Source organism: Salvelinus alpinus, chromosome 34, assembly GCF_045679555.1.
Source record: "Salvelinus alpinus chromosome 34, SLU_Salpinus.1, whole genome shotgun sequence".
In the NCBI taxonomy this organism is placed as follows: domain Eukaryota; kingdom Metazoa; phylum Chordata; class Actinopteri; order Salmoniformes; family Salmonidae; genus Salvelinus; species Salvelinus alpinus.
Genome location: NC_092119.1, coordinates 16,889,032 through 16,902,630, shown reverse-complemented (window position 1 = coordinate 16,902,630; position 13,599 = coordinate 16,889,032). Strand labels below are relative to the sequence as shown.

Genomic DNA, 13,599 nt, shown 5'->3' with positions numbered 1-13,599 from the left:
GTAGTCTGGTAATACAATGAAAGTTTAGATGTGATCACCATATAATTTAAACGATGAAAAAGCCTGGAAGGAGGAGAGATGTGATTCTGTTGGCCGTTTTATGTGTGGATTAATTGTCGGAGTAGAGATCCTTGTGCATTTCAGTTAAAATAACAACTCAATGTTTATATCCCAGGACAAATTAGCTAGCAACAGCAAGCTAGCTAAATAGGACAACTTAACGTTAGCTAGCAAGTGCAAGCTAACTAGCTAAATTGCCATACATGTTTAATGCTTTTCGACCTGTCCCCAAATTAATGTCATTGGTTCAGAGTTTGTTTTGATATTTTAACCTGCGTGTCGTGATCGCGTTTGGTGTGGGGGGACAAAATACATTTATGCACGATAGCGCGGTTTGGGTTCCGTGTAAGCTTCGGTAGAATTTCAGTTTGAAATTGTGCACATTTTATCTCACCTGAATAAACCCCCCTACAATCATCATTGTTGTTATAGTAAATTAGTTACATAATATGCGTACTGTGTCTATTAACTAGACATAAAACCATTCAGCAAGTCTTCTAATGAAATCTGCAACCATAAGGGAGGGCCATGACCAAAGCAACAGGCGCATGACAAGTCACGTGATTCTCCTCTGATTTAAAGGTCAGAACCGAACGGTATCAGTAAACATTTTTCCAGGTGATTTAGGAGACGTGGACGTGTACAAGTGTGCTGTAACTGGTCTTAGGCACGTCTGACAAGCAGATAACCGGTAATGTGACGTTATTATATTGAACTTAATTTCAGTTCGCTTAGAAACATGATGTATTTGAGGAACTCCGTATCAGTTTTAGTTAGCTTTCTAGGTGGCTAGCTAACTACCCGTACAGTACAAAGACCAATTTATAGCTCACTTTTTTTTCTTTGCTAAACGAGATACGTTAACGTTACTTATGTCCTGATTAAAAATGTGGTTGTGACGAGTAGATACAATGGCTTAAATGATGTAACGTTACTAGTTAATGTTAGTTTGAAATGCAGCAGGTTTGTTCGGGCGGTGTTTGTTTTGTGTGGCCTACTTTTGAATGGGCAGTTAACGTTATATCTTAACGCTTTTCTTGTGTCAACTGTTTTCGACATAAGCGTGTGCATGTTATGAAGTCAGATTTTCATACAATATGTAATGACTAACGTGACCTTAACTCAGACATTTCTCAAAGGCATCTTATGTTGAAAGGGCTCTGAAAAGTGCCCGACTTTATGGAAACATGCCTGGACTGGTGTGTAACCGAAATCCTGATTTCACTTTAAACCAGTCTGAAATCTGGATAATAAATTGAAAGCCAGACACTCACTTAGCGACAAGAGGAACATTGAGATACAATTACTATCGGAAGACATGTGATCTGAAAGAGACCTGGGACACCCCTATTTCACGCGTGGCCAGTGTACAGGCACGTTTCCATGTCTAGTACTAGCCTAATGCTGCGTTCAGACGAGGGACGCAAAAACGGTCATACCTGTCGACATAGGACAAGAAAGCAAGAGGGTGACCGCAAAAGCAAGCAGGCATAACGGTATGCTTTTACATGGTGATTTCAGTGCAAATCAACATCCGGTAGAGAACAACGCTACTGCAGACGGCAAAAATTTAAATGGTTTAACTTTAGCGGCAAGCCCCGTCAACCATGGCGGCTAACCGCATTCACCAACTCTCTTTGACATCCGGTTTGCTGTCTGTTTTCTCATATCTCTCATATCTCATATCACGTAAACACGGCATAATACCCAATTCAACCAATGTCTTGATGGTGGTTATTTATTATAAACTGGGTGGTTCGAGCCCTGAATGCTAATTGGCTGACAGCTGTGGTATATAACAAAACATTAATTTTCACTGCTCTAATTACGTTGCTAACCAAATAAGGTTCCTCGGGGGTTTGATGTATGGCCAATATACCACGGCTAAGGGCTGTGTTTAGGCACTCCGCAATGCGTCCTTTAGAACAGCACTTATCTGTGCTATTATTGGCCATATACCACACCCCCTTGTGCCTTATTGCTTTATTAGACAATGGATGGGTCTAATGCTGATTGTTTAAAAGAGCATTCAAGCGTGTGTCTATTCCACAAGTTACCACAGGTATTTTAACATCACAGATTCAGTGTATTTACTCTGTCCCATCAGCCCATCTCCACTATAAAAAGCATCTAGACATCTAACATTCTTTTAGTCAAATTTATTTTTCAACAGTGGCGATTTGTGTAAACCTTGCGGTCTGTCATTTGCAACATTTTTCAATATTCAAATTCGTTCTCCAGCTGTCCCATAGTAATGAACGTAGGTGTTGGGATGAGACAGGAAGGCAGCTTTTCTCAGCCAGTTCGAAATCATGAATCAGCTGGTATTTTTATGGATGTATACAAAAATGTCAATTTATAAAAGGTAAAACGAAATGCAGATAGTTTGTAGTGTCACCGGTTTCAGTTTGAAGTTATTGTTCGCTGTGTTGGCTAGCTCCTCTGAATAAGTGTCCTGATGCGTGAGCACATTTTCTGTGCCAGGTGAAATCGCGCCTCTTAAGTCATTGTTATGGATGTTACAAATAAATGTCACTAGAGAAGAGCTTAAACAAAATGTGACTACTTTGCTCTTATTCTGTTAAGTTAGCTTTTGTCGGCTGGCTAGCATGCAAGGGATAAGAATGTTTCCAGCCAGTATGGCAATGGAACGTTCAGAATGAATGACTGGGATGCGACCAGATGCAGAACAAAAAGACTGAACGACTGGGTCGTTTCTCTGGCAACCGAACTGATAGAACGACCAGCCGGCTTGGTTAGCAACCACAGATTTGTGTCAGGGACTATGTTGTGAAAGGATGAAATGGTATAAGTTCATCAAAAATAATGGTAATGAAAATGTCAATTATTTTAATGTTAACCTGTTGTATAAAGAGATCATGCCCTCGAAGCTGGTGTTTGGGTGATGTATTGGCATGGTTTGCCTGACTTCGACTCTGGCTTAACACCTGTGCTAATATCTTAAACACCGGTTTCTCGGGCACTATCATTTAAGGGTTTCTCTATCAGCAGTGTTGTGCTTAGCTGGATAAATCCTATACACAAAGGTCCTAGACTGTTACATGGGGGTGCTGGAGACTAAACATTTGTCCTTGTCATGAGGTTAGTCATTAATTTTATAGCTGAACAATAAAGGTCCCTTCAGAGAAATGTTTAACTTCCCCCTGTGGGTTTGAGAACCTGCTCTTCCACTGCAGCAGACAGTTGAGCTGACACGATCTCTCCTCTCCCACTTTACGGTTAGGCTACGTAAGTCGCAGGCTATGAGAGTTCAATAACAGTTATATATCGGCCTGTCTGGCTTGCTAATCTGTTGCTCAGCTATTTGTTGCTGTCATATTGTTAACCTGTTCAGGTAGTACCTACCAGTTTCACTCCCATTCAAAATGTTTTTCTCCCTACTGAACAACACAGCCCTATTTATCGCTTATCCTTGACCCACTAATGGAAGGTACGGTGCTGCTTTAGAATTGCCAGTGAGACTGCTTGTTGCTCCAGGTAGTCTGTCAGACAAAGGGGGTAAAACAATGTCTTATGTATTAAAACTCTTTAACGTTCATCAAGTCTATAAATGACCTCTGAATGTCTTGGTGTTACCCTACCATAATGACTAGTGATGCTGTGCTTTAGAGAAGTGATCCCTACTGGCCCTGCGTAGAGGCAGTGCTCTTTAGGGAAGTGGGGCTTGGTTGTCTTTGCTGAGTCGAAAGGAGTCAGTCATGTGTTCTGATACTTTCTATGTAAAGCTACTTGCTGCTGACTCATTCAATCATATGATTTCACCATTGTGCAGCCCATTTTTGGAAATTGTGATGTGACCACACACCACATGTCGTAACGTGTGTTTAGGCCTGATGTGCATTCCTGTTTTGTCAGGTTCCTGGTTAAAGTAGCCATGGAATATATTTTTCTGATCTGAACCAGTTAGGGCTGTGTCATGGTGGCCAACAAGTTATTCTATACCAAGAATGACTTGGCAGTATCTGAGACGGACACATCCTTCAGTCTGCACTGGTATTGATCTATGGGCCTGAGCCAAATCCATTAGCCCTTCTATGCCTGACGCTGTATTCAAGCAAGGCTCTCTGAAGTGCTGTACTCAAGGAAGTTGCACTGAAGTGCTCTCCTCTCTGCCCTCTTAATGGCGGGGTGCTGAAGTGTTTGTGTCCCTGCATGACTGCATGTCTCTTCGCCCCCTGGGGCCAGTTTGGTAGGTCTATATGTGGGCTTTGTTTTCACCTAAAACAAAGCTAATTTGTGGAGGGGGGGGGTTCTTAACCTCAACTGGGCAAGCAACTGCAAATGTCCTGAACTACACTACCTTACTTAGTGTTTGAACTCATGTTCCCATGATGCTGTGTCCCTACAGGAAGTGATGTGGCGTGTGATATTTTTGGCGCTGGTGTCTGGGCTGTCAATCAGCTGGGCCCGGCCCCGCCTACCTCCACTCTCCCACCAGATGGTGGACTACATCAACAAGGTCAACACTACATGGAAGGCTGGTCACAACTTCCATAATGTGGACTACAGCTACGTTAAGAGACTGTGTGGAACCCTGCTTAAAGGACCCAAACTGCCCGCCATGTGAGTGAGACTGAGTTGTTATGGAGGGAATGTTTGTGTGCTGTATCCAGAAAGTGTTCAAGCAGGAAGTGAACTGATCTTTTAATGTCATTTAACTCCTCTTTGGCTGCTTTACAGATTGACTTTACCAAGAACACTACACAGTAACAGCACATTCAGTCGGTCTCCTGTTACTTGCTCTCGTTCTTTTGTTCTCTCTTTGTGTCGCTCAGTCTCTTTAGGGTAGGTTGTAGTATGTAGGGTTAATGGCTGTCTTGTTCTCGCCTCTGTAGGGTGCAGTATGCAGGGGATGTGGAGCTGCCTGACACCTTTGACCCCAGACAGCAGTGGCCCAACTGCCCCACTCTGAAGGAGATCCGAGACCAGGGCTCCTGTGGCAGCTGCTGGGTAAGAACAGACGGAGTCACGCTGGAGGATACTCCTGTGACTGAACCATGGCGTTGAGTGTGTTTGACGTGCTTGTTCCTCTGCAGGCGTTTGGTGCTGCGGAGGCCATCTCAGACCGTGTGTGTATCCATAGCAACGCCAAGGTCAGCGTGGAGATCTCCTCTGAAGACCTGCTCAGCTGCTGTGACAGCTGTGGCATGGGGTATGTGTTTTCTCATTCACCTGCTCTGTGACATGGCTGCATGTAAGGCATCGGCGGTTGTTAGCATTGCTTACTGTGTGTGTTCCTAGTTGTAATGGTGGTTATCCCTCTGCTGCGTGGGACTTCTGGACTACAGAGGGGCTGGTCACTGGAGGACTCTACGACTCTCACGTTGGTATGTAGGGTCAGGGATCTCCTGTCAGACCCTACTCTCTCTCTCCCTGTTTCTATCTCTCTCTCCTGTCAGACCCTTCTCTCTCCCTCCCTGTATGTAACTCTCCCTCTTTCTCTGGTCTCTCCTGTCAGGTTGCAGGCCCTACTCCATCCCTCCCTGTGAGCACCATGTTAACGGCACACGAACCCCCTGTACAGGAGAGGAGGGTGACACCCCACAATGTTCCAACCAGTGTGAGACTGGATACACACCTGGCTACAAGCAGGACAAACACTTTGGTAAGTAAACACATTCACACACAATGTGGATGTATTCTTGCTAAGTGGACGTACACACTAAGCCCTCTCTCCTGTACCCTAGGTAAGAACTCGTACACTTTGCCCTCTGAAGAGCAGCAGATCATGACTGAGCTCCTGAAGAACGGACCTGTGGAAGGAGCCTTCACTGTCTACGAAGACTTCCTGCTCTACAAGTCTGGTGAGGACAGGCCTTTTCTCTTTTCTGTATAGTGTAGCTTTTACTGCTCTAGGAATGTAGTTGTTTGGATAAAGTTATTTACTATTATGTATAGATTTCTACCTTAAATGTTTCCCCTCTTTATGCATTGAACACTGGAAGAATGACCTTTTAGTTACCACAGTGAATTATGCAGGTTTGTGTCAATTAAACCCATAAAGGATGGGTTGGCAATTTGACACAATTGTCATTTAAATGTGTGAATGAATGTTTTTCTGACACCCCAACTTTCTCTCGGTCTAGGTGTGTACCAGCATGTCTCTGGCAGTGCAGTAGGAGGCCATGCCATTAAGGTCCTTGGCTGGGGAGAGGAGGGGGGAACTCCTTACTGGCTGGCTGCTAACTCCTGGAACACTGACTGGGGAGAGAATGGTGAGACACTTATCCAAATTCTCTAACAACTCTGGACAAACTATTGGTGAATTTTTCTAAAGGAAGATTGTGCTTCTTGGCTACTCCAACACAATGTGTTTCTCTGTCCTGTCTCCCAGGTTTCTTTAAGATCCTGAGAGGTAAGGACCACTGTGGCATCGAGTCTGAGATGGTGGCTGGTGTCCCTTTGTAACCATGACAACAGTAACCAGGAAGTGATTTCAGACTGCTGCAGATGCACCAGTCCTCTCCACTAGAGGGAAACCATCATCTTTCTGCATGCCTTCCTGGCCTTTACACTGAGTCAACCCCTAACCCCACTAGGCACCTCTTTAGTTCCAAAATAATTGGTTTAGAAAATGCTACCCTGTCTGAGGGAAAGGCCATGAGCTACTACCATGTTGCTTATACCTGTCCTATTACTGTATAGCTCATACCTGTTCCTGATTCCTCATCAGATCTGAGAATTGTGTAAGAAGTGCCTAGGAGTTGACTTGGAGCTGGGCATGGCTTTGTCTTTAGTTAAATGTGTTCTTCCTGGTGTCTCAATCTGTAGCGGCTTCTTCCCCTCATATCCACTCTGTCAGCTCCACTGATCTGTAAATGCAGGATGGGTGAAAGGTACCTGTCCATTTGCATCTGTGCAGATTGAGAGGAAGCTACGGTAGACTTGAGACCCCACCCCCCATAGTGAGTGACTCAAGAGGTCCATCTTGCTTCCTGTCTGATTGGTCACAATCTGTGCTAAAAGTCCTCTCCCTGTAGTTCACAATAATCACATCAATTTAAAAATGTTCATGTATGATGCTTTAAACTTTACATTTTTTTATTTAATGTGATCACTGATAACATTGTGCACATTTTGTTTTTAAATTGGATTTTAAGGGAAGCGTGAGTGGTTTTGTACTGATGGGATTGTTTTATTTGAATGCTGTGTCTTTAATGATTCTCTCTGTTCTGATCAAGTGTTCTGGAATGATTGTATTGAGTTGCATTAAATAAAAGTCAACCAATATGTTTAACTTGGTCTCTGAATTGTCCTGGCCTTGTTTTGGAGTGGCTTGAACTCCTGTTCTCCCTGCCCTGCAAGACATGCAGTCGTCACAAAGTGCTTATACAGATACCAGCCTAAAACCTCAGACACCACTACTTTCAACATTTGTGTGTTGACATTAAATTTGTGTAGGAAGCCCTCCACTGAGTGACTCTTAACGCAGCAACAAAACAGGTAATGTCCACTAACTTCTAACAAACCAGGTACAACCAGGCCGTTGGTAGACCAATAGAAACCATGTGATCACTACCTACAGTAATAAAGTTAGCATTCGTATTAGGTTTATTTATTTTAGTCTTAAAAATACAAACCCTCAATTCAGGAAAATGTAAAGCAAACCAAATACTCATTAGGTTCTTAAATTAATCCCCAAATTGTCTTTAATGCTTTTGATTTCATGTAATTAAACATCCTAGCCCAATTTTTAGATGCCCCTTCTCCCCAAAGTGTATATTTGTAAATTCCCTTCATGGATTTCAAAGGAACATGTGCAACTCTGAATTGGGGCTGTGCAGGGAACCAAAAAAAGTATTTGTACAAATCAAGTTTTAGTTTGCCGGTTGCATAAGGGACCAAGGTTTTTGACCTGAGTTACCAGTAAAAACAAAATGTCCCTAATGATGAATCTAGTCAACAAATGCAGTAATGAGGAGCCCAAATCCATGAGCTTGAATTTTCCACTTATTTCCTAACTCAGTCCATTCCTTTTGCATCCATGGGGGGATGAACTGCAGTTTATTCTGGGAAGGGGAATACTTCGACTCCCAAGTATCGTTGGAAGACGTTGTACTTGACGTATTCCTGAACTTTTCAAATTGTCCATTTCTAATTTATGGCTTAATTTGGATTGCTTCAACAGGGTAACTATTTACTGCAAAAAGTATATGAAAACCGAATGGACAAACTGCTATTTAGCAGTGTAAGGCATATCTTTTGGCACAACACATTCAAACCTGAGATATTGTTTCTTGTTCAGAAGAGCAATATGTTGAAATGAAAAAGCAGCTTGAAAACAACATACCTTGACTTTTTTACAAAAAAAGTGGACAATCTATCAGCTTGAAACTGAAACAAGACCCTCAAAGGTGTGTAAGAGGCTGTGATTTGGTAACTCTGCATGTCAGTCAACAGGCCCCTGCTATTGGCTGACCCAACTCTCTGGATGGAGGTGTTGTGCTGTTTGCGTATTATAATTGTGTTTACATCTCAGGTTGCCCCTGATGTAGTACAGGAGCAGGCCTTTGTTGCTCATGATCAGCAGCAGGGGCCTATGGGATATTTGGTCCTTTCGCCTCTTCCTGTATAGAATGTTCATGTCTTAATTTACTGTCCCTGATCTCCTGGCCTTGACTCTTCCTCCTTGAGCTGTTCCTCTGCTTCCTTTTCCTCTTCCTGCTCTGTCTCTTGTTTTGGTTCCTCAACATTGACTCCCTCTTTGACATTTACACCCCCTTCCTGTTCAGGTGCACCCTGGGAGTTAGAGTCTGGCTGTTGTAGTTTGGGAGGAGAGAGAAGCTCAGGGGGAGCTATTAGACCGTCCTGGTTTAGATCCTGAGTCTGCAGGAGAAAGTCTACCATGGCCACCACCTGGAAAACACACACACAAAAGCATTGGCCTAGGGTGCAGATTAACTAAGTGCAACACTGTACAGTCAGATTCAGAGTGTATATTCAGTTACGCTGAGCAACAGTAAGTCCTACAGTAACCCTATCTTTATATTTAGACAACAGTACAGGCTACATGATGTATGTGCATCCTGATATACAAACCCCTCTAACACTATGTCATGCTAGCTAGCTGATCATCAACTGACTTTATGAGGACAGAATTATGTCAGTCAGTACAATATATGTCCTAACTACAACACTGAAGAGATTTTCTATTCATGTTCTATATATATATATATATATACACACACACACACCTCAGCTGACTGTTCTCCAGGTGCATTGTGGGAGTTGTATTCAGAGAGCAGCTTCATCATCTCCAGGCCGTCCATGTGACCGCTGCGGTCGTAGTCATGGAGACTGAACAGGAAGAACACCTCTGACCAGCAGGAAATAGGAAGATGATCCATTAATAATGTCACTGATTTTTTTTTTTTTTTTTTGTGTGTGTGTGTGTGTGTGTGTGTGTGTGTGTGTGTGTGTGTGTGTGTGTGTGTGTGTGTGTGTGTGTGTGTGTGTGTGTGTGTGTGTGTGTGTGTGTGTGTGTGTGTGTGTGTGTGTGTGTGTGTGTGTGTGTGTGTGTGTGTGTGTGTGTGTGTGTGTGTGTGTGTGTGTGTGTGTGTGTGTGTGTGTGTGTGTGTGTGTGTGTGTGTGTGTGTGTGTGTGTGTGTGTGTGTGTGTGTGTGTGTGTGTGTGTGTGTGTGTGTGTGTGTGTGTGTGTGTGTTTACCTTGTTCCCAGGTGTTATCCGGCCCTCCATGTCCCTCCTTTAGGTTGGCCTTGATGTAGCTCTGCAGCAGCCTGACATACACAGAGGTTAGAGGTCAAGGGTTAGAAGGTTCAACCGCAGGCCCACCTGACTGGGTAGCACGTTACTTCACGGTACAGAAAGTACCAATGTAATCTAGTCTAGATTTGTATCAAGGTTTTACAAACAAACTCTCTGTGAAGGGATTGTTTCAGTGAGAATGGAATACATTCCAACTCCCGCGGAACACAGAGGTTCTCATCCAGCATAAATGAGTCGCATAATCCAATCAAAATCAGAAGCCTCTCCTCAATAAAAGGCACATAACAGCACGCTTTGAGTTTGCCAAACGGACTCTCAGACCATGAGAAACATGATTCTCTGGTCTGATGAAACCAAGATTGAACTCTTTGGCCTGAATGCCAAGCGTCAAGTCTGGAGGAAACCTGGCACCAAACCTTTGGTGAAGCATGGTGGTGGCAGAATCATGCTGTGGGAATGATTTTCAGCAGCAGAGACTGGGAGACCTGGGAAAGATGAACGGCGCAAAGTACAGAGAGATCCTTGATGAAAACCTGCTCCAGAGTACTCAGGACCTCAGACTGGGGCGAAGGTTAACCTTCCAACAGGACAATGAGTCTAAGCACACAGCCAAGACAACAAAGGAATGATTCGGGACAAGTCTTTGAACGTCCTTGAGTGTCCCAGCCAAAGCCCTGACTTGAACTCGATCTAACATCTCTGGAGAGACCAGAAAATAGCTGTGCAGCAACGCTTCCCATCCAACCTGACAGAGCTTGAGAGGATCTGCAGAGAAGAATGGGAGAAACTCCCCAAATACAAGTGTGCTAAGCTTGTAGCATCATACCCAAGAAGAATCACTGCTGTATTCGCTGCAAAAGGTGCTTCAACAAAGTACTGAGTAAAGGGTCTGAATACTTATGTAAACTTGATATTTCAGTTTTTAGTTTTTATACATTTGGCAAAAAAATGTGGGAAAAGTAAAGGGGTCTGAATACTTTCCGAATGCACCGTATGTACATTGGATGGTGCCCACACTGATCATGTCACCACTTATAACAAAAAGCTATCTTTCAAAAAGCATATTGATGAGTTAGTTAAGAATTAAAACGTGCTTCCTGTTTAGGAATAGATCATATATTTAGTTAAAAAGCAGATAGAAAACAAATCATTCAGTCGAAATTCATACCGGTTATAGACAATGGTGATATCGTCTGTGAATGCAGCTGCCACTGTATTGAAGCCATTGGACACAGTTTATCATAGCGCGCTGCACATTATTACAGGCAACAGGTCCAGTACACATCACTGCTTTCTGTATCAGAAGGTAGGCTGGCCCTCTTTAAAGTCTCGTACATCTAGGCATTGCACAATTTTTCTTTATAAAGCCCTCTTGAACAAGCTTTCGCCGTAGCTTATTTCATTGTTAACCTACAGACGAATGAGCTACCAGACCCGGTCTCAGGGACGGACCCGGTCTCAGGGACGGACCCGGTCTCAGGGACGGTCTCAGGGACAGACCCCGTCTCTCTCTTTGCACCTTACTTGTGGAATAATCTCCAAAACTCTCAAAAATGTTATGTTTTGGTACCACTAGGGCAATTTAGATGGCTGATTAATGACCTTTTACCTGAAGAATGGGCTTGTTTTTTCTGATTGTATTTTGTAATTTGATAACTGCGTTATATTTGTCAATATTTTACATTTGTATGATTGTGTACATGCAGGGCTCCCTAGGAAAGAGGCCTTGGTCTCAACAGGATGTCCCTGCTTAAATAAAGACATTTAAAAAATTGTTAAATTAGGGCTGGAGCAAAACCCTGCACACCAACTAGCTCTCTTTCCCTGCTTCAACCCTGTATTTAATAGAGTTGGCCCCTAGCTGGAATAAAGGGTTTAAAAGTAAAAGATGCCACTAACCTGCGGTCCTCCTCTCCAGAACCGAAGGGATTGGCCAGTGTGAAAGGGGGAAGGGCTCCTGCTGACTGTACTCTGCGGGACAAACACACACACACACACAGATATAAAGAGGGAGAGACAGAGAGAGAGAGAGACACAGATAGAGAGAGAGAGAGAGAGAGAGAGAGAGAGAAAGAGAGAGAGAGAGAGAGAGAGGAGAGAGAGAGACAGAGAGAGATCGAGAGAGAGACACAGAGAGAGAGAGCGAGAGAGAGAGAGAGAAGGGTGATAACAGAAATAATTTGTGTTGGTTTTATGGCTAGTATTAAGTGCAGGGAAAGTTGCCCTTTGACCTATACCTGAAGTGCTACATAAACAGGCTCCCTCTGAACTCTGACACATATCTCTCTCTGTTGTTGTTACCAGCCAGGGAAATGATGTGATGTAATCCTCACCTAAGTGTTTCCTTAACATCATACTTCCTGTTTCTGCTATTCCTACATGACCTGAAAGACAGTCCAACAGTATAGCCTACATTCCTAGCTCTGATCACTGGTCTCGATAAATATCCTGAAAAATAAATGAACCAGTGATGTACTAGGCTAGCTGGCATTGACTGTCTGCTCAGTGCCCACTATTATTCTAGCAACCAACCACGCAGTCACACCTGAAGGTTCACACCTCAGAGGCTGGTACAGTACATACAGTGTAGTCGTGTTGTCTGACAGGCTCACCAAGAAATAGAAACAACAAAAGCACGACAAAACATAACCCAGAAATTAAACTGAACTGGAAAAGTCATCCTGCTGGAAAATCCAGTTTTGACCCGTTTGGATTTTGAGCTGGTCATTTTAAAACCTTGACACCAAATGATCTCTGCTCTATACTTTCATTGTGCGTGTGTGTGTGTGTGTGTGTGTGTGTGTGTGTGTGTGTGTGTGTGTGTGTGTGTGTGTGTGTGTGTGTGTGTGTGTGTGTGTGTGTGTGTGTGTGTGTGTGTGTCAGGGCCTACCTTTGGTCCTCGGGCACCTGTGGCGCGGACACACACTGGTGCGCGAGCAGGAGCAGGGATAGCACACCTGTCACCAGCATGTCAGCGCCAGACTCTAACGACGCACCTGCAAACGCAACAAGCAATGTCGCTAATATTCTTCAGGTTCCACAGGTCCGACATTAAACATTGTAGGCGTATTGTATATAACATTTAGGCCGATCATTTACTTACTAAAACATTTTGAATTGTTATTCTGGAACGTGTAATAACCGTAGGTTATGAGAAATAATAATCATAACGTATAGCAATGATTTAAAACATTTCAATTATTCCCACACAGCTATAGTGATGCTAATGCTGCAACATTTTACCCATCTGGTGCTACAAAAGTATCAATCTCTCCCTCAAAATGTAATCTATCAGCTATGATGCATTGGGTTAAATTGTTGCAATCGTACATCGCAATGTTGTCATATCCTACCTGTTGGCCTGTTTGATGAGTAGAAAAACGAACGCATCCTAACGTCCTGTTGTAAATTCAGATTCTGATTTCATAGCGGGAGATTCTACCATTCAGCCCAACCCTCTCGCCCTCCGGTAATATCTACACTGCACTGCGCAGCGGCGAGAGGCCTGGGCCGCGGACAAATACTTAAAAATACATCCTTCCTTCCTCCTTTTCTTTAAAGTAATCACTGATCTGACATGACAGGAGAGTTGGAAGCTATATGGAGCCCCTGATTACATCTATCTAGCTTTGTTGACTTTAGGTAATAAATATCCTAATGTAGAGGAGGAATTATAAAAGTAATACAATGAAAGAAGGATGTATTTTGAAAGTATTCGAACTGGTATCTGTTTTGGTCAAAGGACAGCATCCACGTGGAACCCGAGGCGAGGACGTGTCTGCGCTGGTCAGT

At 43.4% G+C, this 13,599-nt stretch overlaps 2 protein-coding genes across 3 annotated transcripts; one reads left to right on the top strand and one right to left on the bottom strand.

The window, feature by feature from the left end:
- Positions 1–588: 588 nt before the first annotated feature.
- On the top strand, positions 589–7,318 carry LOC139563815 (cathepsin B-like). Of its 2 annotated transcripts, none has more exons than XM_071382741.1 (9): positions 589–751; positions 4,430–4,644; positions 4,917–5,031; positions 5,118–5,233; positions 5,323–5,408; positions 5,540–5,686; positions 5,769–5,885; positions 6,168–6,296; positions 6,416–7,318. In XM_071382741.1, the coding sequence occupies exons 2-9, from the start codon at positions 4,436–4,438 to the stop codon at positions 6,487–6,489; spliced, it is 993 nt and encodes a 330-aa protein (XP_071238842.1). In that variant the 5' UTR covers positions 589–751; positions 4,430–4,435; the 3' UTR covers positions 6,490–7,318. The 2 variants fall into 2 exon arrangements, with proteins under 2 accessions (XP_071238842.1, XP_071238843.1); XM_071382742.1 differs by lacking the exon at positions 589–751 and adding an exon at positions 1,468–1,556.
- Positions 7,319–7,620: 302 nt separating this feature from the next.
- LOC139563816 (cell growth regulator with EF hand domain protein 1-like) lies at positions 7,621–13,295 on the bottom strand. The gene is made up of 6 exons (XM_071382743.1): positions 13,161–13,295; positions 12,698–12,803; positions 11,707–11,778; positions 9,748–9,818; positions 9,276–9,397; positions 7,621–8,937 (listed from the first exon to the last, which is right to left on the bottom strand). The coding sequence occupies exons 1-6, from the start codon at positions 13,195–13,197 to the stop codon at positions 8,674–8,676; spliced, it is 672 nt and encodes a 223-aa protein (XP_071238844.1). The 5' UTR covers positions 13,198–13,295; the 3' UTR covers positions 7,621–8,673.
- Between the last annotated feature and the right edge of the window lie 304 nt (positions 13,296–13,599).